Source organism: Channa argus, chromosome 12, assembly GCF_033026475.1.
Source record: "Channa argus isolate prfri chromosome 12, Channa argus male v1.0, whole genome shotgun sequence".
Classification (NCBI taxonomy): Eukaryota; Metazoa; Chordata; class Actinopteri; order Anabantiformes; family Channidae; genus Channa; species Channa argus.
Window position 1 is genome coordinate 16,165,400 of NC_090208.1, and position 26,211 is coordinate 16,191,610.

Consider the following 26,211-nt stretch of genomic DNA (forward strand, 5'->3'; position numbering starts at 1 on the left):
AATGTAATAATGACATTTTAAAATAACACTTTATTATTTCTCCTGTAGTATTTACATATTAGTACATTATTTTCTCAACAGTTAACCAGAAAATATGTGGAATAAGAAATGGTTATTACGTAAAATGAGAAAGAAAACATGTGCAAGTTAATAAGAGGCAAGAATGAAATAAATACATAAACGTCCTACAACATCAGAGATAATTACACTTCAAATGGTCAATGTGACTATCTTCCTAAAAGAAAGATGTTTTGAAATTTAGGGCCCACTGAATAATGCACGTGACAGTGGCAAAACACAGTTTGCATACTGAACATATGTAAATACCTCACATATGAGATCTCTTGCATATACAATGAAAACAAAAACAGTTTCTTGATTGCTCCAAAAATGTGTATCTCTTTGATTTCTTAACAGGGGGAAAATGTCTCTCTCACACACACGCAAACATCTATCGATACCTTCAGGAACACAGTATTAAGTCTTGATTATCTCACCATAGTCTCTCACAAACAATAATCAAATATGAATGCTGTTGGTTCCTGTAAACTGGGACACATAGGAAGCTAAGGCTGGGTTAGTAGGCAGGACTTTTATGGGCAAATCCCAGCTGAACGTATCCACGTCAACATGCTCTGCCCCAGCCCAAACTGTGACCTCTGACTGATTCTGCAGGACAGTAGGTGGTTCCATTGGCTCCCGTGCGGTGACAAATTCAAAGTGCAGACGCCACCTCAGGGTTACTGTACAATAAGGGGTAATGATAATAATTTTTGGTATTAAACTAATGTTGGATAAATTCAACTATATCCAAAAATCATGGCATTAGATATGAGCTTTATACTTTCTAGATAGAAATGAGATATATCTCTGCAAATCACTTAAAGAGCTAATGAAAAATGCACACTCACAGAATCAATCACGTTTTTCTATAGCTAAACTAGAGTTAACTATACCTCAGAGTTTTCGTGGAAGGAGTTATATGCAGATTTACTGTTTCTCACTAAAATAGGGTGCATGCTGAATGCATTTCCAAGCCAATATTTTGGTGTCTGGAGCCAAAATATTTGATATACATATCTGTTCAACTATAACTATTTCTGTAAATAAATAATTTGTTAACATCTAGTCCAAAAGTAGCATAAGAATCATATGTTATCCTACTTGTGACTTACCTATGTCTGTGCTGAAACCTGGTGTAACATTAAGCGGGATGGGGAGGGAGAAGTGGCTGGAGGCAGTGTGGAGGCAGGACTCCAGGTGTCGCCCATGTCCGGTCACACTGACTGTCTGGCCGGGCCGACGCTGGTACTGCTGCTGGATCTCTTCCTCACTCTGCAGACTTACAGAATACTATTTAAAAAAATAAAATAAACAAAAAGGAAACCCTAATTTAGGAAAACTGGATGTTGTATAAAACTGAAAAATGCAGCAGTATACAAATAAGAATTGCAAAGACACCTGTAGACAGGGAATGTCTCCCTCTGAGAAGTTGAATGTGCCAATGATGTCCTCCCCGAGTCGATAAACAGTTTTGAAAATGCAGAACTTTGCCACTTTTCCACGCATATTGGTAATATTAAACATGTCTAAGGAAAAGTCATATACAAAGATCAAAATTAAAACCGTAATGAATAGAAGATTAAAAGAATAACAGCAATTTGTACATTTGCTAAAATGTACCTTCTAATTGTATTTGGCTTATGTTTCTCCTTGTCACTGGAAAATGTACACCATTTTTTTTTGCCTTCTATCATTTATTTTTCAAATGTAATTGCTGTATACGTTTCCAATGATTGTACACGACACAGCAACATAATCTTTTTTCTTTCTATAAACTAAAGAAGGTACTATTACAAACAATAACACAAAAACATTCAGACATAAAAATAGCAACATTAAATGAAGTTGACAAAAGCAGCTTAAAGCTTTGGGTTTAAAACTATATGAACTTCAGCAAAGACCAGAAGAGACCAAGAATTTTACTCACGTGGACAGCGTCTTGAGGTTGTGATCATCAGCATGTCCAAAGCTCTCTCCAAAGGACGAGCATCCCTGCGGCTCGCTTCCTCTTCTTCCAGGAATGGGTTAGAGGGGGAAACCTCCTCATCCTGTGGAAATGGAGGCTCTGGCATACCTTCAGGTCAGACAGGAAAATATGAGACATTACATGCACAATATATGACACAAGTAACACAACAAAGACTCATCTTTATCTACCCTAACTATTTCACGTAAAATAATAATAAATCAGCATTTGGGGTGGCATAATTTTACCCGTTCATATATTTAGCCAACAATTATGTTAAAGCAGAAGTAAACATTTCACTACACTTCTGGAACTGAAATGTAAGCAATATAGATCCTGCAAACTTAAACACTGAAATACAGGCATTGAAATTAAAAACAATCAAGTGAGTCATCTCACCTTGTAGAACTAGCACTCTGAAGGGAACTCTGAGTAGTTTGATAGGGGAGTTGACTCTTTGGCAGCCGATGGTAAGTTTATAGACATATTTCACCGCCTGACCACGGAAACTAGGAGGACCATCAATGGGTACAACTTCACTGTATGAATCTGTGAAGAAAATTAAAGAATGTTGAGCTGTTTATATTACACAGAGAAACATACCTAATGTTTTATTTGTCACAAACACTTAAAATCTCTAGAATATAAAGGGTTTGCCATTTAAACAGCTACAAACAAACTACAAGGCACTAGAGTTTTTGTTTCTTCTTTTAAAAGTAGTCTTAATTTGTTATATTTTTATGACATTTATAACACAAACAAATCACTTCAAAATGGTGGATTATTTTATTGATCTAAACATTTTTGCCACATTAGTATACACATACAAGTTTTACTCTCTCCAGGGTCCAGACATAGGTCACAGAATAAGATCTTGGGTGGTGTGTCCAGCACACACTGCCCACGCTCTCCTGTACAAAAAAGAATTGGTGTTGAAAAGATCTGAAGCATTTTACACACAAAACAACAAATCTTTTAAAGTAACATTAGTTTATATAAAATATAATTTATAGAAATGTACTTCCACTACCTCTGCTTGGTATAAGCACTGTGTCACTCTCAGCCTGGACATCCTGCTTGTTGCCCTGGGCTGGCAGTGCCACTCTGCTCTCACTAGCATGGAACTGGCAGTGGATCTGGGCACTGGCCCATGCCAGCATCTCACTAGGACAAAAAAAAAAAAGAAAACTTTAGAGAAACATTGAGTTAACCATTTAGTCTATACACTTTAAGCAAATATTTAACATATAGCCCATACAAGTTCACAAAGTCCAGTGTCATATCATCAATTGTTTTGTCAAGACAACTTTTCAAAGCCCAAAGATGTTCAGTTTAGATCCAAAGAATGCAAAACAAAATGAACAGAAGCTTTGCTCTTCAAGTACAGCTTTGAATATGGCCACTTCATAGTCACATTTGTCTCTTGTGAGGTAACGCTGCTTCTTAATACAGCACACACACGATGAAATGAAGAAAACCCTACCTGCTGGCAGAGGTGGAAAGGTGGGACATCGGGTTGGTGAACGTTATAAGGCACTCCATGAGCTCACCGGCCAGAAACACGGGGCCGCGGGCCATGGAGGCCACTACCTCGATCATCTGATGTTGCAAAATAATAACGCTACGTATAAGAATCTCATCAGTAATGTGACGAACAACATGGTCAACTACTGTTTCGTCATTCTATTATTATAATAACAACACTGTTTGTAAAGCATTAAACACACTGCGTGGAAACGTGGCACAGTAAAAGCGTTAACGTTAAGCTAAGCAGACTCCAGACATAAGTTAGTGTTTTAGTAGCATAACATATTTTGCCCTGCTTGGTAATGGAAATGTTAATTTAACTACGTACCTTGGACTCAGACGATGCCGCCGCAAAACAAATGTTTTATTTCAAGGCGAACCCACGCTTACTTCTCGTATAAAACAACCCAGTATTTCATAGACTTTACGAGATTACTAACCATAACTTATCAAGTTAGCTAACATTTCTGCTTGCGACTGTAATGTCAACAGCAAAAAAAAACCAAAACTATAGTGTTACTGACGCTATGAGGAGCTTTCTCCAAAAGAAAATTTAAACAAAAGATATATATACGCGTATATTCTTCGAACCTTTAATCGGAGTACAGTCTTGGTGATGTCTTCGTTTTAATTAAGCATTAAAACACTTAAATAACAATATGTAGTTTAGGTAAGAATTTATGGTCGGCCATTTTGAAAACGTCCGTGTAACAAGAATGTGGTTATGGTAACCTATAGGGATGCATAAACTCAATATATTAGAGTAACGTTTGCTTTTATGTATAAAAGTCGTTCATTATACAAAATACGTTTAATACTGCTCTTTAAAAAATATATCTGTCAAAAGACATTATTTTCAGCCACTCAGAGGGAATATTACATCGTCTGGATAAACATAACCCCCCCTTCAATGCACAATGGTACTGACTTGACAGCGACTGCGTAATCTTAGTGTTCTGTTTGTCCCAGCGTCAGACTTATCAGGGAATTTATATGTTCTATGTTTATTTGTTTTCAGCTGTTTTTACAGTACCATGCACACGATTAATACATTTGACAACATAGCGGGTACACTTATTTTTTTTTTTAGACAAGTGGTAATCATAAGCATCACGAGAGAATTTGTTGCCTTAAAGACGCACTTAAGGGCAAAGTTGACACAAAGTGTAAGTGACAAACGTAAACTACATCAGGCCGCTGTGCTAACAGAAGCTACAGAGTCGGATTAACGTTAGAGCTACAGTGAAGATGGTGCGACCGCTCCGGTATTTTAAAAACAATTATCTTATTTGTTGTGTAAAGGTTGAGTTAGCTGGATAGGTTATCCCTTGTTGTTCGTTTAGATGGGCGACTCGTGGTAAGGTTACATGATTAATGATTTAGCAGTTTTGCAGCAATCCGCCGGTTGCTGAAATTCTTGTTTTTCTTAGAAGTTCAGCAGGTAAATGTGATTATTATTTTCTGACCATTTCTTTTTATCATCTCTGGTGTCATTGTAGGCTTCCCGGCTAAATCTCCGAGATCCTCAATACCTCCTGTTGGTTTTCTGCGATAATTCATCCATCTAAACAGCTATCCATTCAGTCAGCCAGCCACCGCTGCAGACAGTACGCATCCGGACTTTATGTAACGGGGGCAAGAGGTTCTGCCATCTTTAAAAAGGGAATACATAGCAAGCAAATCGGTGCAAAGTCTCCAGAGAGTTGCAGAGACTGAACATGTGGATAGCAAAAACCTTATAATGGAATTAGTACAGCCTGCCTGAATGAGAAACCTTTACCCGTCTGTCCCCGTCCCACAGGTATTCAGAGCTTGTCAGGTGAGAACCGGTTTACTCCACAGGTATGACACTTTGAGTTCATTGAACCAATACGAGATTTCTAAGCCGCCTTCATCTTCTACAAACATGTTTTTTTCTTTCCCAATGGTCAATGAGCTACAGACTAACTGTTGACCGAAGGTGGTGACAGCGCTTTGTTTGCTTTCACAAGTATTTTCCTGCGCCTATTCACTACTTTAAGCTCTCTGTTTCTAGGAACCGTGATAAAATGACTACAGAGTGGGGTGAGAAATCCACAGCGGACCTCATGAGCAGGTATGTCTCCAAGGAAACGGGATATGAAGTACCCAAGGAAGGTTGGCGCATCTGTTTGGCACACGAGTTCAAGGAGAAAAGAAAGCCCTTTCAAGCAAAAGATGTCTCACTGTCTAACGTCTGGGAGCACGTTGGCCTTGGAATCAGGTGAGGTTTCTCAAACTACAAAAACACCAAAAAAATGCAGTATCACTGTATTATGGAATACATCGTTATTAATCATTAATCATTTATTAATCATGTTTAATTTGTAATTTAAAAATGCATTTTGCATTCATCACTAACCTGGAAAGAGGCATTAACAAAATTAAAAAGTATTAAACTACTAATTACTCTAAATCTGCATTTAAAATTGATACCCATAGCTTGCTGTTTTGTTTGTTGTTCATTTTGTTTTCCATGTACAGATATATGGATCAAAATGTGTTCAGTGTTAGCATTGCTGTACTGACAAACCGACAGTATTGCTGTAATACTGTTGTCTATACAGTTCATTTAAGTAAAGGGGTGTGGTCTATTTATGCCTTCACTTTCCAAAAAAAAGAGGTCAACTTCAAGTTTAAAGGGTTGTTTATATATTCCACCATATCATGCAATGAGACTGAAGTCTAATACATACACACAACAAACACTCCATGCCTGCACTGCTGCTTAACAATGTATAATAGACATATAATTTGCTGTTGTACAATAATCTAAATAGTTAAAACAGTTTTTTTGTTGTCATTTTGTTCTTGTTACTCTTTTAACCTGATGGAACAAGTCACTCAGGATTTTCAAGTCCATGTACAGTACCCTAGTCAATGGCAATAAAACTCTTCCTATAAACATCAAAAGCCCTCCAGCAAGAAGGTTCAAGGTTGTCAGTCACAGTACCTCAAACATGACAGAGAACCTGCTTGTATACAGCTTACACGAATCTTACACTGCTCCCAACATGTGTTGATCTGGCTGTGTTTGTTTTCTCAACAACCTCCTGACATCTGAGATGCTAAAGTAGCACGTTATGCAGCTTTAGTGGATTGCTAGGCTCACAGGCAGCAACACTTTCTCTCAGTTCTCATCCTGAGAATGTGGCTTCATTGCCCAGTTCCACTGGCTGTGTGTCAGAGTGTGTCTTAGGTGGCAGTCTTTATCCATCCGTCTATCGTCAGACCTGTTCTGTTGTGTTTTGGACTGTAAAAACAGACCTTTTGTACATATATCACTGTCCAAATCACCAGTTCTATGTTTCTATGTTGCCACACAATAACACTGATTTCCTCCTAGCTGTTAAAAACAATTAAAGAGAGATCTGTGATTTATATTTTACAAAACATAGTACTCCGGTGAGTCCATTGCCACCAAGCACAAAGGAAACTGTTACCTTTAAACCATTTAATTGATTCACCTTCAGATAACTGTTGCAATGCTGCTATAAGACAAACAAGCTGCACTCTCAGCTGAGGCTTATAAATAAAGTAATTTCACATTTCATTCAAGGTGTGTCTTGTGCTCAGATTTATTGCCATGGCAACTTTTGTTAACCATTGCTAATGTAATAGTGGTTATGCATCAGGAGGAGTTGATTAAATAGGGTTAGTATTAAACCCAGAGAGAGCTAGACCTTTTATGATCTATCTTGTTTTGTGTTCAGTACACTGAGACACATGCTATGTTATAACGTTTCAGTTTTTAAATCTGCCAGAAAGGTGATACTTCTACTATATGTTTATTACTGAGGTCATAGTGGGCATCTCTTTGGTTAACCAGTACTTAAAATCTGCTCAATCTGTTTTTGTTTGGACAGTGATTTTCATTGTGCTGGTAGCTGCTTGAAGCACTGGTGAAAGCGTCTTTATTCTGGCAGTAAACAAGGTATTCACAGGTTCACCAGGGTGAGACCAGGGTACTGTACAATGATTTAGTTGTTAGGCAGATACGTTGCTGCTGAGCTGTTGAACATTAGATCCCGACAATAGTCTAACCTGCCATTACTTCATGTAACCTGCTTTCACTAATCCTATTCATCATTCATAGTGAGTGAAGCTGTATTGACAAGCCTTTATTGGTTTTCTGGAGTGTTCTTTTCTGTTAAAATAAAGTTTGTAGGAATTGTAGTGGCATGGCATCTTCTAATTGCTTTTGGTTGAAACATTAATTATTATACTGGTATGTAAACAAAGTTACAATACTACTCCAAGATCCACTCCCGTAATCTTAGTAATAATACTGTTTCAACATTGGCTATTTTGGCCTTGAATTGAAAGAAACCCATCGGTTTGTTGTCGATACAGTATGGTCATACTATGAAGCAAGTGTGCTGTGTAATTCAGTTTAGCTTGGGCCATCTTGAAAGACTGTAACAACAACTTAAAAGTCCAAGGACTCCACTTTGGAAATAAAACCACAAGGTTAGATTGTATTAAGACTCTAAAAGCACGTTAGCATTATAGTATAGATTAAAAGTTATGGAGGTCATTGTCAGCACTCAGCCAGTTGTGTTGATTTGACATACAACTGCTCTACCAAAAGCAGCAGTTTTATGTTTTCTTGAGCTACCATGTCTAAGAATTAAGTTAGGAACATAAACTGATTAATGACTCTGACATTCAACTTTTGAGTCTCTTGCCTCAGGCTCCAGGATCCATTTGAGATCATTTGTAACATACCCTAATTTATATTTTACACTCCAACCTTGGTGTGATAGGAAATGCTGAACTTAGACACACACACACATCCTCACTCTTAACACGGGGCTCCCCTTTTTAACTTAATTCCTCTTATCTTACAAGTTCTTCCTTGTGGTACCTTCACAATTTCCTCTTTTCTCTCATCCTTTGTGTTTAGTAAAGTGTAAAGTAGGTTTAGCTGCATATAACTACCACTATAACTACATTTACAGTAAAATAAACTATGAGTAAAAGTATGACTACTAATTGTACAGTTGGTGCATGTAGCCTTCATGTGTCATGTTTAAAATGTTTCTCTCTGACTCAATTTCTGAATGTTGATTTCCTCAAATGTTCTCAACCATCTTTACATTTTTTTGAGATGTGACTTTAAACTGTATGTGTTCATCCAGGTATCTAAAATGGTGGTACAAGAAGACCCAGGTGGAAAAGAAAGCTCCATTTATCGATATGTTTCGTGCCCAACCCTTGCGTCAAATATATGGTGAGTTAATCTTGTTTACAACAGCATATGCTGAATTTATCACATTTTGTGTTATATTGATAAATTATAGTGGGACCAGTGGCAAATCAAAGTGGGATATCTGCCAAAGCGCTTTGTAACTTTATTAGTATCAATACAAAAGATTTTGTCACATCAAATCAAATCACAATTTTTTCCTCATCTACCTTTGCATTTCCTATTAAACTGCAAAATGTGTAATTTTGTCCATGTGGATGTTATACTATAATTTGCAGGTGCTCCACTTGGTGGTATTGGAGGAGGTACCATCACAAGAGGTTGGAGAGGGGAGTTCTGCAGATGGCAACTTAACCCTGGAATGTACCACTACAAAACTGTTATAGCTAACCAGGTATATACGATTTTAGATTGACCTAGTGTCATATTTTAATCTGTTAATAAATCTGCTGGATGTTCTGCATTTATGAATCTTTTTTATTTGTCAGCTCAGTTCTCCAATCTGTTTGGTTCTTCTTTGGTTCTTTACTGACAAGAGTAAAGCACAAACTGACATGATCGAGGGAAGGGTGTGACGTTGATTGTCTCTAGAAATCTTCCTCTGTTGCTTTTACTGTCATTGTCATTATTGTACTGTACTTTCCAAATGATTTTAATAACCAAAGAAAGAGGGAAATTCACATTTTAAAAAAACAGATGACAAATCCAGTACTATGTTAACATGTTCTTTTGCTTACTTTTCTTTATCTTAGTTCACAGTTTGTTTACGTCGTGGAGGTCAAACTGTTTACCAGCAGGTGCTATCTGTTGAGCATCCTCCTACATTACAAGGCTGGAACTGGGGCTACTGCGGTGAGTATGCCTTCTACCATGCCTTGTACCCCCGTGCCTGGACTGTCTACCACCTTCCAGGACAGAACGTCACCCTAACCTGCAGACAGATTTCCCCGGTCATCCCCCATGATTATAAGGTAACTCAAGCAGTTTTTCTAAAAGTTATGGTTTATCAAGTTGTGTTGTCTCCTCTTCTTGACAAAATAAACAAATTTGGACTTATCAGAATCATTAATGCTTGTGTGGGGACTTTGTGGGATGGCGTCAGGAGACCCATGTTGCCATGGCTCCATTGTTTACACATAGGAGCACTACAGTGTACAGTGCCATGAAAAACTGAGATGATTTGCCTCCATTGTCAATGGGAATGTAAGATCTCTGTACAATACAGCGGACAAGCTATTACCACTAATGAGGACCCAGAGCATGCACTAGAGTGCAGCATGTCGGGCTTTACTGAAACATGGCTGAATAAATTAATTCTCAATTGATTCGCAATTTTGGATGGCTTCCAGCTGGTGAAGGCAGACAGGCAAGCAAGTGTGCTAAGAGAAAAGGGGGGGGGACTTGCAGTTTTTGTGAATGATACGCTGTAAACCAGAGCACATCACTATAAAAAAGAAACTCAGAATGAAGGATATTGAACCGTTAGCATAAGACGTTACTACCTACTGAGAGATTTTATACATTTTATTAGGATGGCAGTTCATGTCCATCATTCTGCTAATGTATCCATGTGTGACATTATCCACACCAAAACCAGGCTGTGAACACAGACTCTTAGGCTCTACTCCTTATCCCTGGAGACATTAAACAAGCATCTCTCTATCCTACTCTGCAAACCTTCAGGCAGTATGTTAAATGTAACAACTGAGACAACATAGCTCAAGTAACCTGACAAGATCGTAATTAGGCAGTTAAAAGGAGCTTTTCAGTCAGATCCAGTAGAGACTTCACAGCAGCTTGCTGCTGCATGCCCTTTGTCCATTCAGCCATAGGACTCCATGACCTACATCATAGTTTGCTCTCACAAACTCAAAGTATAGAAACAGTTATTGTTACTGTAATGTGTCGGTCACCACTGCCTGTCGGAACTTTTTCACAGACTTTACTGTATGTCAAACATACTTTTCTATCAAATTTACATCATGCATATTATTCTTTATGGCCCATAGATGGACTGATGACCTGTCTAGGATGTACTTTATGTTCTATTGTGAATAAAATATTGGTTGATGAGATTTGCAAATCATTGCGTTTTACTTACTTTCAAATACACAGTAGAAACACTTTGTTGTCAATAAAAATAAATTTTAAAGCATACTAATGTATGTTGATTTATTAAAGTTATTTCACCATATATAAATATATATCTTCTCTCAGGACTCTAGCCTCCCAGTGGCAGTATTCGTATGGGACATAGAGAACAAGAATGACTATGATCTAGATGTCTCCATTATGTTTACTATGGTCAACGGGTCAGGACACAAGGATGACAAGAGTGGGGGACACTGGAATGAACCATTCCACTTGGAGAAGGAGGGGGAGGCAGTATCTGGACTCTTGCTACATCACTGCACGACAGTGAACCCTTACACTCTGTGCATTGCATCCCGGGAACAGGTTTGATTTCAAAACTTGATTTCAGAATCTCGAAAGAAACTATATTTGGCTCGAAGTTGCTCAATTGCTCCCCTCAAATAAATTCAAGGTTTAAAGCAACAGTCTCTCTTATCTCAATGTGTGTCAACCTTTTTAAAAGCCTGGCAGGGAGGTCAGTCATCAGACAGCATTCAGTCCAAAGGGCACCTGCAGTGGTTTGTGGAGTGACCTGATCACTGATGGACGGCTGGATTCTCCTGCAGGTCAGAGCTCAGAAATTGGCAGTACAGAATGATAAATAAATCAAAAATTGTTATTTGCTTAGTGTGAAAAAAAAAAGTAGATGTTCAGTAAAAAGCCCACAACAACCACACATGCAATAAGTTATGAATTTGATAACCACAGATGCCACACATGACCGATCTTTAGCATCTCTCATCCTTCTCTTACCTCTGCAGGCTCCAGCCCAAAGACTTCTAAAGGAGAGAATGTGGCAGCAGCGTTGGCATTAAGCTGCACAGTGCTGGCTCAGAGCTGTAACACCCTGGAGTTCTGCCTAGCCTGGGACATGCCAAAAATCACTTTTGGCTCTAGGGAGAGGGAACACATCAGGTAAATTAAATACAAAGTAAAGGCACACATAAAGTGTGTTGCATTGCAGAAATATCATCAAGCTAGATTATTACTGTAAACACTAATAATTTAAAAAATAATTTGGTGTGTAGTACAAATGCTTTATTTTATGTACCCTATTTACTACTTATCTCAACTTCAAAAGATGATCTAGTAATGGAACTTAAAAGCGTACATTTACAGAGTGTTGAATTGATCAACAACTTACTTTTGTCATTTTTACATTTTAACATTCTTGTGCTAGCATCAGTATCATCTTGTTGTTTTCTTTTACTAGGAGATACACTCGTTTCTTTGGCTCCAAAGGGGACGCATCCCCCTCTCTTTGTCACTATGCCCTGACACACTACAGGCAGTGGGAGAAGAGCATAGAAGAGTGGCAAAGACCGATTCTGCAGGACAGGTAGGTAACAATATGACCTACCACAACTCCAAAAAGTCCTGGAAGTTATATGTGATTCAATCTATGTGATTCAAATACAATGGTTTATTAGCTGGTTTATTGACCTAAATACAACTTGTTTGACTCTTCACCTCTGCAGGTAATAACAATTTGATTTTAAATTAGTCTTTAACTTGTCTGTTGCAGTTCACTCCCCTCCTGGTATAAGTCAGCCATTTTTAATGAGCTGTACTTTGTTGTGGATGGAGGGACAGTGTGGATGGAGCTACCAGAGGATGCAGATATCAGTGGTGGTGTGCGCAGTGAGGAAGGGGGGCTTCCAGCTCAACCTGCTATCATCAAGGAGTATGGCCGTTTTGCCTACCTAGAAGGTAATTACTAGCTAAAAGGGTCAAAGATCAGTTGCTTTCGGCTTGTCCCTTTACGCGTCATCAAAGCGAAATTGTTCCACATGTTGATTTGGCATGAGTTTTTTTTTTTTTTACGCTGGATGCCCTTCCTGCCGCAACCTTCCTTTTTTATCCGGTGTCAGGACCGGCAGGGCTGGGGCCACACCCAGTGGGGTGGGATCCAAACCCACAGCCTTCTGCATCCTAACCCAATGCTCTACCACTGATCCACCAGGCCCCCTACTAAGACAGTGTCAGTATGCAAAACAAAATCCTTTGGTATATAGCTGAAACAATTAATTGATGTATTAAGTAATTGAATGAAAATAAATCAGCAGTTGTTCTGTGTAGCAATTAATTGACTGTGAATGGTTAGCACTGCTGCCTTACAGCTCGAAGTGCACACAGAGATTCGTCCTGATTGTCTGAATCTTTTGAGAATATTATATACTGTAGATGGTGGGCTTTTTAAAGTCTTCACAATTTTACATTAAGGAACATTTTTCTGAAATTATTCCACAATTATTTGATGCAGTTTGTCACAGATTGGTGAATCTCTGCGTCTCTGAAATGCTCCTTTTATACCCAGTCATGTTACTGACCTGTTGCCAATTAAATTAAATAGTTGTCAACTGCTCCTCCATTTGTTTTTGATTTGCGGCAAAGACTGTTGACAGAAAGATGTAAATTAACATTCTTTAATTTAAGAAGCGTAAATTTTAAAGACTTGCAGTTCCTCTGTAAAAAAGAAAATCTACATTAAATATGTTTAAAGGATGCTTTCACGGATTTTTGCTTCTTCTGGCTCAAGTTTGTGTAGTACATGTACATAAATGCCATTTAACTTCCCGTTGACTTCCATATATCAAAATATCTATCTACGTTTAGCTGAAAAATGGCTCTAGATGACATCCTTAGGAGGAACCTTCAGTTCAGACAATGTCGTCTTGTTGCTGCCAATATGAATGGTCAATCTGCTTTTTGAGAGCTCCCCAGACGACATCATCTAAACTCCTAATGATGAAAAACTCCTCCGGGTGATGTCATCTGGAGGAGTTTTTTTAGGCCAGAAGCAGAGAAATATTTTAATATCCCTATATTAAAAGTTCCCTATATTGAAATATTTATATATATAATATTTATATAATATTTAATATAATATCCCTATATTAAAATATTTCTCTGTCAGTGGAATGTTTAAAAGCATTAATGTAAACTAAACTGTCTAAACTAAAGCCATAGAGAGCAAGTTGGAAATTGATTAAGTCACCCTTTAAGATCAGTGTTACTATTACTATTATTATGTTATTGTTTCTAGGTCAGGAGTATCGAATGTACAACACATATGATGTGCACTTCTATGCTTCCTTTGCACTTATCATGCTGTGGCCCAAACTTGCCTTAAGTGTGCAATATGATATTGGTGAGTATCATATGAAATATATATATATTTTTTAATTAAGTGTATGTATTTAATAAGAAACAATACTAGTTTTAAATGGCATTTTCATCTCTTCTCTTCTTTCAGCTGGCAGTGTGGTTCAGCAGGACCCAACAGAAAGACTACATTTGATGAACGGGCTGTACTCTCCTGTCAAGGCCAAAAATGTGGTGCCACATGACATAGGCGATCCAGGTAGAAGTATAACAAGCTCATAACTACACTTCTGAGGGGTGTGGAGGGGAATAACTTAATAATAATTTATTTGCACCAAAAACCCATAGTGAAACACCATACAGATAGTTTTACACGTTTCTGTAATGGATGACTACTACAAAGCCTTCCATGTTTTAAGTTTAATCTGCTACATTTTAGGCATTCACAGGTTTTTCATCAATGCAGTGGCTAGTTAAAACCAACTTGCGGAGAGTTAAAACTTGCCTTTCATTGGTAATTGTTTATGGCCACGAAATGTCTCAGTATTATATGACTCTGTCCACAGATGATGAGCCATGGCAAAGGGTGAATGCCTACCTCATTCATGACACTGCAGACTGGAAAGACCTGAACCTGAAGTTTGTCCTGCAGGTCTACAGGGACTTCCATCTCACGCAGGACAGCCAGTACCTGCGAGACATGTGGCCCATCTGCCAGGTAAATTTGACCTAATGTTGTCTTAAATATAATGTGAAAGTTGGATCAATTACAATCTGTGTATCTTTGTATTTGCACATCCTTAGTAGCTGCAACACAAAACTGCAGTGTACCCCATTAGTTGTTCTGAGTGTGTTCACTCCAGTTGTTTTTTTCCGAATCATCTTTTAGGCAGTGATGGAGTCAGAAATAAAGTTTGACCTGGACGGTGATGGCCTAATAGAGAACTCTGGATATGCGGACCAGACCTATGATGGCTGGACAGTGACTGGACCAAGGTCAGAGTCTGCACAATTTCACTGAGAATGTGACTATTGTAGCTCTCTTCGCGACAACACTAACACAAGTCGGTTCTTTGAGACAGGCGTTTATTGCTTGTACTTTTTCTGATCCTTTAGTCACGGGGTGACAGCTGTATTTATAAACCACAGTACAAAGTGCATTAGGAGATTGCACAATACCTAACATGTACACAAAATAAAAGAAAAATAAATGCTCTTAGTGTGAACATTTTACAAATAAAACACTTTGTTGGCCACTTGTCATGAAAAGGGGTCCTTAAATCCTTGTCTCTCTTTGACTGTCTGGCTTTGACTTCATACAGCGATAATTTCAACTTGCAGTATAGCATAGCCTTATGGGAGACATCTGCTCATCTGCAGTCCATGGGAGAGATCTTTTGTATTGCTCCCAATAAATCTCTACATTCTCACAAGACACATTTTTCCAGGTCTTAATTCCTCTTAACAATTTAAAATCAACTGTAATAGATAGGTTTACTCCCCATTACATCACATACATACATACATTTACATGAAGCATAAGCACTTACATAAAGTCTGTATTTGCTTTTACAACTTAAAGTCTCAATTGTATGGCAGAAGGAAAAACGGGGACAAAAGCATGACTATTTACAAAAAAGAAGAACAACTTTAATTATCTACAGTTTCAGTGAATCTCTCTAAATGTGAGCCAAAAGCTTATATTAATTTCTGATGCTACGGCTGAGATGAAAGATTTTGTTTTTAGTTTCCGTTTAAAACTTCAGCTTAAGGATCTGTCTTCTTAACTTGAACACAGGGCATAAAAAGGGCTCCCACACATGAAAGCTCCAAAACTGGAAATTTGACTTAAACCAAGAGGATTCACTCAATGGCTACACTGAATTTACTTGATTTTTAGAATAAAGACGATTGCTTCACACATATTGTATTATTGTTATTTAAGGAAACCAGTGGATTCAAACTAAAAAAACTAAACTATATTATCACATCACATTATAAAGTAAAAGTCAGTCCCTCAAATGCTGTATGATTATTTTAAACTTTCTGTTGTAATTTGGGGTTTGTTTATATTTTGCAGTGCTTACTGTGGTGGGCTGTGGTTGGCATCCCTGTGTGTGATGTGTAAGATGGCTCATCTGGTGGACAGTGAGGAGATGTACCAGCATTACAAAAACATCTTGGACAGAGGCAGTGCAGCTTTTGACCAGCTACTGTGGAATGGTTAATTTCAAACACTAATTTTTGTGGTGCTGTTTTCACTATTTATTTGGAAAGAATTTGCTCTGTTGCATTTAATACTGGTTTAACAACAGTACTAAATCCTACACGTTATGACCATTGAGAGGTGCGACAAGGCTTTATTGTTCCCATGTTTGGAGTGTAGTGGTGATTCCGGGAAAAAAAGAAAAGAACAAAGAAAAGAAAAACCTTTAATTGTCTTAAGTCATGCAGCATTTGTTTTTAGTTGTGTCAAATTAATTTGTAATAGTAATCTGCATGAGACTTGAAGTCACTCTAATTTTTTATTTCTCCATCATGTTTAGGCAAATATTACAACTATGACAGCAGTGGGAGAGTGCATTCTAACAGTGTTATGTCTGATCAGTGTGCTGGCCACTGGTTCCTGAGAGCATCTGGGCTGGGATATGGAGACTATCAGGTAAGTTTTTTGGCCATTTAAAAATTTGTAGAAATCATTAGAAGTAATTATATAACTTTATTTTAAATTTAGGTTAGCAACGGACATTGATGCCCATAGTATCTTTAATGATGTTTTTGCAGTTTTTAGATTAAAACACATTATCAAACTTTCTCTCTCCCTTCAGGCTTTTCCAAAAGAAAAAATCTGCAGTGCCCTGAAGTCTGTCTTTGACTTGAATGTAATGCACTTTGCTGGAGGTCGGATGGGAGCTGTTAATGGCATGCGTCCTGAAGGAGTGCCTGACCGCTCCAGCGTCCAGTCGGATGAGGTTTGGATTGGAGTAGTGTATGGACTGGCAGCCACTATGATACATGAAGTGAGTACTTTGTGTGTGTGTGTGTGTGTGTGTGTGTGTGTGTGTGTAGGTGTAAGAGAATGGCTGTATCTATTTTACATTTAGCAATGGTGTCTGCGCTGTGCTTTTGAGCTGAAGATACAGTATAATATGCCATAGGGACTGATGGAACAGCAGTGTCTGTTTCTCTAAATGTTAAGCCATCCCTATCTATACCCAATCTATACCCAATAATGGGAAGGAACATTTCCCTAAAAGAACACTTGTTGATAGAATGTAACAGGAGCATATTAGTGTGACTAGGGGTGTCCACTGTGAGATGTTAAGTGAATTACTGCATCTGATATCTGCTTTCCCCCATCCCCCACAGGGTATGCGGGAGGAGGGTATGCGCACAGCAGAAGGTTGCTACCGTACTGTGTGGGAGAGCCTGGGCATGGCCTTTCAGACTCCTGAAGCCTACTGTGAAAACAGCATCTATCGCTCTTTGGCCTACATGAGGCCTCTGAGTATCTGGGCCATGCAGTTAGCCCTAAACACTTTACAGAAAGATCAGACCACATCACCCTAAAATGGAGGTGCTGGCAGGGAGGAGGGACAGGATTTAAAAGAAAATCGGTGCTAGTGCCTGAGACATCAAACTTATGTGAGTATAGATGCACAGTGACTTCCTCTAAAAATTGCTCAAACCACACCGGCCGTTACTATCCTCAACAGCCTGCAGTGCTCCTTTTGATCATTTACCTTAGGGTTATCAACTGTAATTTTAATTTTGTACAGTGGGTTTTTTTCCAGCTTTTTGTTGTTTGAGGCTTTGGTTCAGAAATACTTATCTTTTACCAGATCAGTGGTGACTGTAGAGTGTGGCATTTAGGCAAATTAAATAAGTCCAGAGTCAAGCAATGCAGTGGCAGCCAGGCACTGTCAAAATCATAGCTGTGTATTGCTAATATAAAAACTGACCTTATGTTCAAGCAACATATAGCCTGTTTGTATGCATGTACACACACACACACATGCACATTTCAGCACTACATTCCATTAAATCTTTGCATACGTGCAACAGATTTATATGCTAGGTATTTGAGGTCTGCTGTCTATACCAGCTAATGAAATCATAATGTCATAATCTGATCAGTCAATTTAGAATTAGATTATTGTAAACAGTCGATAGACACATAAAAGTGTCAGTTCCCTTTTTTATCCACTCAAATTTGAATGCTGTACTAAGTGAGGTCATATGTGATGAGTAGTGTTGGAAATTAGGTCTAAAATAAACTTCATTTTTGCAGTTTGGTGCCTTGTTGCATGTTGGACCATATTTATGGTTTAGAACTGTTGTGGCAACATTTACTTTGTTTTGTAAAATCTGATACCCATGACAATCATGCTGAATAAATGGCTGAATAAAATACCGCAGGAAGCTTGTGTTTTTATTCACACCTAATGTATCTGTAAAATGCCAGTTAATAAATATACATGTGCTGACAAATCCCAAACCTATTCAGCCAAACCTACTCAAAGGAATTGAAAAATGTGAAGAAATTATATTATGCATGAATTAGGGCTTAGATAATTTAATTCACCCTATTGAAATCAGGATGTGTGATTTTTTTCTATTTAAAAAATACATGTTTATTTTATAATGGCTGGAAGTTTGTTCGTTTACTATTTAGTGGGCATGGGAACCCAAAGCGGAGGTCCTTTTATGGACTGTTGTATGTCATACTGTTGGGCATTTAGAAAAAACAGTTTACACCTGAGCCATCAACCTGGGATGGTGTGAAGAAGAGGAACTGGTGTGATTTAGCCTACTTGTATGGCAGGATTACGAGAAGTGTATTCACATGTACTGTAGGTAAGTTACACAGTAAGAAAACAACATGGTGGCCAGCCTCTAGAAAATTGAGGGGGCAAAAAGCGAATGAGGCAATTTTCTGCCATGTTCTTTGTCTATGGCTTTTAGATAACATAGGCGCCACCTGGGGGTGGGACTTCACATGAATAATCTTACCTTCTTTCTGTCTCTGAAATGCCTGCATCACAGCTGCTGAGTCTGACAGACAAAAGCAAGCCTTACATGATGTTCCTTAAAACCACAAAGGCAGATGATAAGTCTGCTTGGAACAAGAAGAAAGAGAAAAATGATCACAATTACCATCTAGAGAAATGGGGCTTTTAAACTGAAACATCAGGTAAATCTGAAACTGTGATCATACAGTTACAGTGTATCCAGAAAGTATTCACAGTATTCACGCTTAATACTTTGTTGAAGCACCTTTAGGACCAATTACAGCCTCAAGTCTTTTTGAGTATGATGCTACAAGTTTGGCACAGCTATTTTTTGGCAATTACTATTCTTCTGTGCAGTACTTCTCAAGCTCCATCAGGTTGGATACTGAGCGTCCGTGCACAACAATTTTCAGATCTCTCCATAGATGATCAAATAGGTTCTAGTCAGGCGGAGCCACTCAAGGACAATCACAGAGTTATCTTGGCTGTGTGCTTAGGGTCCTTGTCCTGTTGAAAGATGAACCGCGCCACAGTATGAGGTCCCGAGTGCTCTGGAACAGACTTGATGACCTTATGTGAGACAAGTGTATGCTTTTCCAAATCAGGTTTAATCAAGTGAATTTCGTACAGGTTGACTCCAATCAAGTTGTAGAAACAGAGTGTAAACAAGATGCACCATAGCTCAATTTTGAGTGCCATGGCAAAGGCCTTAAATACTTATGTACATTAGATTTTTTTTTCATTTTGTATTTTTAATACATTTGCAAACAATTTTCTCTCACATTGTCATTATGTCACATTGTTTGCAGAATTTTGAATACTTTCTGGATGCACTGTAAATCATGAATTGAGGATTTATTAGAGTGAATTAGCTTCAGCTTTTCAGCTGATGGGATATTTAAAAATACAGTCAGTCTGATATTCTTGTTCCTGTTCTTCAATCAAAGCTTTAAAAATAGCAAAGAATTCGAATCTGGGTCTAAATTTGTTTAGTTTACTTGCTAGTAATTGTTTATTGTAAATTACCTCAATATTTCAGACAATGAAATATCAGACAATATTCAGCAAATGTTTACTGAAGTTGGGCATATTTGTCATTATATTTTTATATTGTATATTTGTCAAGAAACCAAATAGATGTTCTAAATCAGGATATATGGTATTTAAAGTAAGTACAGCGTAGCCCCATTCAAATACACATATCAGGCTATATCTGTGCACTCTATCAGGTCATTAATGCAATGTAAAATGCGACGTCCCTGGGTGGGCTCGAACCACCAACCTTTCGGTTAACAGCCGAACGCGCTAACCGATTGCGCCACAGAGACTTATAGTCTGCATTCACAGAGGTATAGGAGAAAATTTATGTTCATTACTGACACCTAATGCGTCCTCGTCCATAACATTAAGCTATTTACCCGTCCATACATAACTGTTAGTCGAGTGCAAAAATGAATGACTATGTAAATGAATAAATAAATGTATCTAATTTGTAAATATCCGTATTGCATTATGTCTATAGATTGGAGTGAGGACCACCCACTTAATTAGAATTCTGACACAGAAATACAGAAAGAAATAAATGTATAAATAAATAAATGTACTCGTAATGCATGCCGATATTTTTCATGAGGTTATACGAGTTTAAAGATAAAACTTAACGTCCCTGGGTGGGCTCGAACCACCAACCTTTCGGTTAACAGCCGAACGCGCTAACCGATTGCGCCACAGAGACTCCGTGATGTTAACCGGGAGCGTGTCCAGTCATACAGACAACAAAAAGCCACCACGGTGTAGCCATAGTTTATCTAGCTAGTATGTCATTCAATGCACCCGTGCGGTCTCTGTGGCGCAATCGGTTAGCGCGTTCGGCTGTTAACCGAAAGGTTGGTGGTTCGAGCCCACCCAGGGACGTATAGTTTTGTCTTAACCCGTATAATACCCCTGTTGTTTTTCATTTTGTATTATTCATTTATTTATTTCTGTCTCTGGGCAAGGCAGAAAATAAGTTTTTTTTTATTAAATTTATTAAATAAGTATTTAATAAGTTTTAATAAGTTTCGAGTGTATCACCAACAAACAATCCTCCATCAATGCCACCTTTCGGAAGTTCGTTGTCTTTGACCGTGGATACGACGAACTGGTGTATGTGGTCTCTGTGGCGCAATCGGTTAGCGCGTTCGGCTGTTAACCGAAAGGTTGGTGGTTCGAGCCCACCCAGGGACGACAATCTTTTCTTTTGTGCTGTTTCCAAGTCATAATAAATTACAATCCCCAATAAATATTCATTATGAATTTTTTTTACTACTTGTAAAAATAAAAATGCAGTGCGCCCAACGTGGGGCTCGAACCCACGACCCTGAGATTAAGAGTCTCATGCTCTACCGACTGAGCTAGCCGGGCAAGTGCGAGACGGAAACAAAGAAGCATTTAAAACAAAAGTAAAGTTTTTAATAAGCAAAAATGTGTCTTCAGAGAGCATTTAGAATTCCAACGTTTGATTATATGGTTGGTTAATTTTTAACATATAAAAGCGTAACAGCTACTTCCTGAAGAGCCCAAACTAGGACTACATTCTAGAACAGAACAGCTCACGCAGTGGCAGTGCCTGCTGCATTCTAATATCATTCTTTGCATCCGACCACCACTGGATGGCATTATAGCTCTACAACAAAGCGCTAGTGTTGGGAAGCTGGACAGATATTCTGCTGCAGTTTTTTTTGGACCCAGCTCTGAGTCTCGCTGCTCCGCGCGGTGCAGGTGTTTGAGCGGCCCAAACAGAGTGCTTTTAATTCAAGTAACTATCCAGCATACGTACAAGAAGAGCCCGAGAAAACCACGTGATCAAATGCGGAAATTGCCAAACAGAGAAAGTGTTGCGGAGAAGTGAGGGGAGTGGATGTGGTGGTGTCCGTTTGTGTGTTGAGCCGGTGCTCGGCTACTAGCGGGACTCCCTGTGGCAAACAACACTCCCCACAGACAGAGGACGACGGTCGTCTCTTCACTTAGATGTACAACTTTCGTCTGTCGCGAAAAAAGGTGGGTTTGACCGAGGAAGAAAACAAAACAGCAGAAATGTTCGTGTGTGTTACCGCGGTAACTTTACCAGCACCTAGCGCCGAGACGGAGGCATTTGTGAGCACAGCTAGCTAACATGTCTATTTATGTTGCTGTAAGACTATTACTGCTGTGTAAACTATAAACTGTAAACTGTTTGTGTTCTTTGTGTTGCCAAAATCACTCTTAGCTCATATTTAATGACATCCAGTAACTTATTACTAAGTACCTAACTAGGTAGGCTAACGTTACAGATTTGATGTAATTAGGTTGTTCAACTAACATTTCCATTGTACATACAACTGAAATTTCAGAGGGAAACGTTATGCCACACACAATTTTCTAATTTTTACTTTCTAGTTCAATTGCATTGTAAGATAATGCAAAAAACAGTCAATAAATGAATTAGTTCGTGTATTATGTGTTGTATAATGAATACTCTATTATGTTTAGAATTTTCCTTTTTACTTTGCTTGGTTTATTGGTCGATCAGACAGCAATTGCTGTTTGCTTAGAATTCAACTTTATTTCAAATAAAGAATAGATTTATTATTATTAATGAAATAAGTGAGTGGTTCGCTCCCCGGCCCTGGCTATATGTCGAAGTGTCCCTGGGCAAGACACTGAACCCCTAACAGCCCATTCCCCTCCCCAGCTGTGCAGTGCCGGTCCAAGCGCGGTACAAATTGGGGAGGGTTGCTTCAGGAAAAGCATCCGGCGTAAAAACTGTGCCAAATCAACATGCGGACAATGATCCGCTGTGGCGACCCTGAACTCACGGGATAAGCCGAAGGACAAAAAAATAAATCATTAATGAAATAAGTAGTTTCATCAGACAATGTAGAATTACATGCCTTTTGGAGAGTTTAAAGCAAATACAACTGAAAGACACAATTACAGGCGTTAGACTATAGTATGCAACTGGGGCTGTTGACAATGGTGGTAGAACAACCAGCTGCCAGTTTGTATTATCTATCCTTATTCAATCATTTATCAGTATTTCACAATACAGTGCAACAGCATCACAAACTGCAGTCTCTAAACAGCTGTAAAATTTAACCAACACCTTTCTAAATCAGTTTTAACAAAACCTAAACTTAATAATCTTTTTGAAGTCAGGATTTACTTTAATTGATATAGTAGTTGGGTGTAGTAAAAGACAGGCACTGTGCATGTTATGTACACACTAGTAGTACACCAAAGTAGTGTATAAAACAGAGCGGACAGTACATTTTCTAAATTGAGTATATTTTATATTAGCCTTTATACATACAGGAATAAAGAGATGCATATATGCTAACAGTGCAGCAAGGCAGTGAAAGCACACGGACAGTCATTGTTATGTAATACTAATAATATGCAGTAGTTTTAATATTTGAATATGTATGGTAAGGCATACAGAAAAAGTTATGTTTAGGGTAATGGTAAGACGGTGTCCAGAGCTTATTGAGTGGTGGCATATGCTGTAGAACCAGAGCTGCAGTATACTTTCTATTGGGTTAACAGTACAGTGAGGTAGCATTACCATTCAATACACTGGATTGTTTTCTTTGTAAGAGTTTGGTCTATAAAATGTCAGAAAACTAAGAACAAAGCCTATTTTAAGTACTTAAAAACTGACTTGATCTCTGTCATAGAAGATGAAGAAAACAGTCAAGAAGCAGGAGCCAGTGAAATATTTAAAATTTTGCTAAAAACAGAATTGTTTTAATTTCCACTCTGTTAATTGCCTAATTGCTTTCACTAGAAACAAAGAGTCCACAATTTATGGACTGATACTATGTATAGAATGAAGGCAAACACTTTGTATTCACCAGGGTTAACAACATAATGAGGTAATGTTAACTTCATAGTTGTTGTCATGTTTCCTGTCACTCCCAGTGTGTGCCTGTTTCACACAGAGGAGGCCAAATCTCTTTCCAAAAATAACAAGCAGAAATTTAAAGCAAGAGATAGGTACCTGTTGCTGCTCTTTGTGGCATCTGCAATTTTAATTTGACTACTGTGGCACAGATCTAAGCGAGAGCTGTCAGTAACAAAGGTCTGGCTGGCTTTAAGGATTTAAATTAGGGTATCACACATGGAAATTAGATTGTATGCACAAAGTCTTTGAAGGTTACTGCGAAAGGGATAAGTCTGCACAATTGCGCCAGTGAACACAATGTGAATGATAAGCAAACAAGGAAATTAATGATTTAAGCTTGATTTTTATACATACATACATAGGTTATGCTTTTGTAGGTTTGGATTATTTTTTATTATAACATTGTACTTCCCAAAGTATGCTGTGACCACCATTGCTTTGCAACAGCAGGACAAAAAACATGTGATTTTCAGACACGTTGAAAACAAACGAAGAATATTATCTCAAACTCTTTATTTGGAAGCACAACTAAAAGTTAGCACACAAACATATCTACAGCAATTCCTCATTGGACAGGGCAGGTGTGATATGTCTAAGCTTGTTTATGTTTAAACCCTGTCAGATTGTCTGGTTTCTTGTTTATCCTGTCCTTTCGCATTTCTTTTAAATCAAGTTACTGCATTTTCAGGTTGCGTGGGTCCGCCTTGTTGGATGCAGTTTTATCTTTACCAATAACAAAGACAATGAAAATATAATCCCGTGGTGTCCTATGCAATAGTGGCCTCAGTGCTCTGAAAAGCAAGCCAAAACTGGACTTTCAATTATGTCTTTGAACAGTTTTTATTTTATTGCTGAGATTGTACATCCTACAAAATGAGCTACAAATTTTCAAAGATAATACTATAGCTTTAATTACTTTAGTTGATATTACAGCAGCCACCTAAACCTGTGTAAGTTTGTAACATGCAGAAAAGGTCTCCAGGTGGCCTAGAACCCAGAAATGCAGGTACTGTACAAGCATGCACTTTAAACATTCCTCTACCAGGGCACTCGTGCAGTACTTTTTTTCTCTTGTTCAATGAGACACGTGTCACACCAATGGTTTCCCAGCTGTAAGTGTGTACATTTGAATCCCATCAGTGGTTTTCTAATCATAGCGACCCATTTAGGGATTCAAAACAGCACTAATAATTCACACAGTTGAAAGTGGATCATCGTCTGTTCCAGACTATTCTCTAAAGACCTAACATTGTAAGTTTTCTGTTCCTTAAAATGTCACTTCTCAAGAAAAGTCTCCGGTGATCCTCATTCACTGCGTCTTCATTCCCACCGTTGGCTAAATAAAAAAGAAGATACAAATCACAGTTGGAGTGGTTCCTCTTAGGAAAAATATAAAAAGAACAATTAAACACCAACAACTAAAAAGTAATTCAAATAGTAAGGTCAGAGTTGTTTTTTAGGTGAAATGTTTCTAACCCTGTTTTTAGGCTAGCAGCATCTGAAATTTAGCTGAAAGATGTTTGTATTCTGAGAAAACACAGTGTTTCTTCCAAAGAAAATAAAAATTTCTCTCCTGCAACATAAAGTATGTAAAGCTTAATCAAGATGTGGAGATGTGTGGTGTTGATGTGAATATTTATTATCTCAGAGCCAACAAACCAAATGTGTAGATCCAATAAAAATACAAAATACAAGATTGATTTAGTGGTTTAGCTTTCAAAAATCCATGCCTGATTGGATATATATAAGCTGTTCAAGCTGAGTTTCAGAAAGCATTGTGGGCATGCCCTTGTACTAATACTGCCACAAGTCCTAAGTTAATTGTGTGAGGATTTAGCCAACTTTCTTGTTTTTCACCAGTGCAAATACTACCACTGCTGGAATTAGTAGGACTGCACCTACTATTGTTGCCTCTTCAGAGAAATATGTAATGTGCTACTTGTGTAATAATTAATTCAGCCACTGTATATGTTGGTCAGTAAAGCTGTTTCTTAGCTTTTCAAAATAGAAGGACTTTATATAATATTAAAAACTAACATTGTAAAAGTAGAATTCATGGCAGAGCTGCTGTATTGGATTGCATTTGAGTGTACAGGTGTACCTAATAAAGTGGTCAGTGAGCGTATATTACTGTAAAACAGCAGTAGTGTCTAATATAAGACTGCCCTTTTGATTATTAATGTCATCTTTCTTATATTATTAACTAGATAATGCTTACTATCTGTTTTACTTATTGTTTGTCTTACCTAGTTATTAG

At 38.1% G+C, this 26,211-nt stretch overlaps 3 protein-coding genes and 5 non-coding genes across 12 annotated transcripts in view; 4 read left to right on the forward strand and 4 right to left on the reverse strand.

Annotated features, from left to right (window-relative positions):
• Positions 1–10: 10 nt before the first annotated feature.
• rgp1 (GP1 homolog, RAB6A GEF complex partner 1) lies at positions 11–5,162 on the reverse strand. 3 transcript variants are annotated; one of them, XM_067523668.1, is made up of 9 exons: positions 5,023–5,162; positions 3,513–3,628; positions 3,060–3,193; positions 2,857–2,940; positions 2,429–2,578; positions 1,991–2,137; positions 1,462–1,589; positions 1,176–1,353; positions 11–743 (listed from the first exon to the last, which is right to left on the reverse strand). In XM_067523668.1, exons 1-9 carry the CDS (start codon positions 5,023–5,025, stop codon positions 520–522), a joined length of 1,164 nt encoding a protein of 387 aa, XP_067379769.1. In that variant the 5' UTR covers positions 5,026–5,162; the 3' UTR covers positions 11–519. The 3 variants fall into 3 exon arrangements, with proteins under 3 accessions (XP_067379769.1, XP_067379772.1, XP_067379771.1); XM_067523671.1 differs by lacking the exon at positions 5,023–5,162 and adding an exon at positions 4,148–4,262; XM_067523670.1 differs by lacking the exon at positions 5,023–5,162 and adding an exon at positions 3,885–4,244.
• Positions 5,163–5,234: 72 nt separating this feature from the next.
• Positions 5,235–18,439, forward strand: gba2 (glucosidase, beta (bile acid) 2). 3 transcript variants are annotated; one of them, XM_067523666.1, is made up of 18 exons: positions 5,235–5,375; positions 5,592–5,798; positions 8,716–8,807; positions 9,062–9,177; positions 9,536–9,754; positions 11,001–11,240; positions 11,380–11,482; positions 11,678–11,831; positions 12,130–12,255; positions 12,442–12,626; positions 13,963–14,067; positions 14,173–14,280; positions 14,588–14,739; positions 14,911–15,017; positions 16,102–16,244; positions 16,568–16,683; positions 16,850–17,041; positions 17,391–18,439. In XM_067523666.1, the coding sequence occupies exons 2-18, from the start codon at positions 5,605–5,607 to the stop codon at positions 17,589–17,591; spliced, it is 2,553 nt and encodes an 850-aa protein (XP_067379767.1). In that variant the 5' UTR covers positions 5,235–5,375; positions 5,592–5,604; the 3' UTR covers positions 17,592–18,439. The 3 variants fall into 3 exon arrangements, with proteins under 3 accessions (XP_067379767.1, XP_067379766.1, XP_067379768.1); XM_067523665.1 differs by having other exon boundaries at positions 5,270–5,398; XM_067523667.1 differs by lacking the exon at positions 17,391–18,439 and having other exon boundaries at positions 5,270–5,398; positions 16,630–16,683; positions 16,850–17,035.
• Positions 18,440–20,287: 1,848 nt separating this feature from the next.
• On the reverse strand, positions 20,288–20,361 carry trnan-guu (transfer RNA asparagine (anticodon GUU)). The gene has a single exon. It is a non-coding gene; the product is annotated as a tRNA-Asn (tRNA).
• A 333-nt stretch (positions 20,362–20,694) lies between these two features.
• trnan-guu (transfer RNA asparagine (anticodon GUU)) lies at positions 20,695–20,768 on the reverse strand. The gene has a single exon. It is a non-coding gene; the product is annotated as a tRNA-Asn (tRNA).
• Positions 20,769–20,873: 105 nt separating this feature from the next.
• On the forward strand, positions 20,874–20,947 carry trnan-guu (transfer RNA asparagine (anticodon GUU)). Its single transcript has one exon. It is a non-coding gene; the product is annotated as a tRNA-Asn (tRNA).
• A 238-nt stretch (positions 20,948–21,185) lies between these two features.
• On the forward strand, positions 21,186–21,259 carry trnan-guu (transfer RNA asparagine (anticodon GUU)). The gene has a single exon. It is a non-coding gene; the product is annotated as a tRNA-Asn (tRNA).
• Positions 21,260–21,363: 104 nt separating this feature from the next.
• trnak-cuu (transfer RNA lysine (anticodon CUU)) lies at positions 21,364–21,436 on the reverse strand. The gene has a single exon. It is a non-coding gene; the product is annotated as a tRNA-Lys (tRNA).
• Positions 21,437–21,748: 312 nt separating this feature from the next.
• LOC137137642 (adipose secreted signaling protein) overlaps positions 21,749–26,211 on the forward strand; it is a 29,253-nt gene continuing 24,790 nt past the window's right edge. The window contains exon 1 of the mRNA XM_067524164.1: positions 21,749–22,072. The gene's annotated coding sequence lies outside the window, so the exon portion shown is untranslated. The remainder of the gene's footprint in view (positions 22,073–26,211) is intronic.

Coding starts and splice junctions, on each gene's coding strand:
- gba2 (XM_067523665.1), top strand. CDS start 5,322: ATGAGAAACCTTTACCCGTCTGTCCCCGTCCCACAGGTATTCAGAGCT. Junction 16,684..16,849: donor TGGGATATGGAGACTATCAG/GTAAGTTTTTTG, acceptor CTCTCCCTTCAG/GCTTTTCCAAAAGAAAAAAT. Junction 17,042..17,390: donor CAGCCACTATGATACATGAA/GTGAGTACTTTG, acceptor CATCCCCCACAG/GGTATGCGGGAGGAGGGTAT.
- rgp1 (XM_067523668.1), bottom strand. Junction 2,579..2,856: donor CCCTGGAGAGAGTAAAACTT/GTATGTGTATAC, acceptor TTTTCTTCACAG/ATTCATACAGTGAAGTTGTA. Junction 2,138..2,428: donor CAGAGTGCTAGTTCTACAAG/GTGAGATGACTC, acceptor TCTGACCTGAAG/GTATGCCAGAGCCTCCATTT.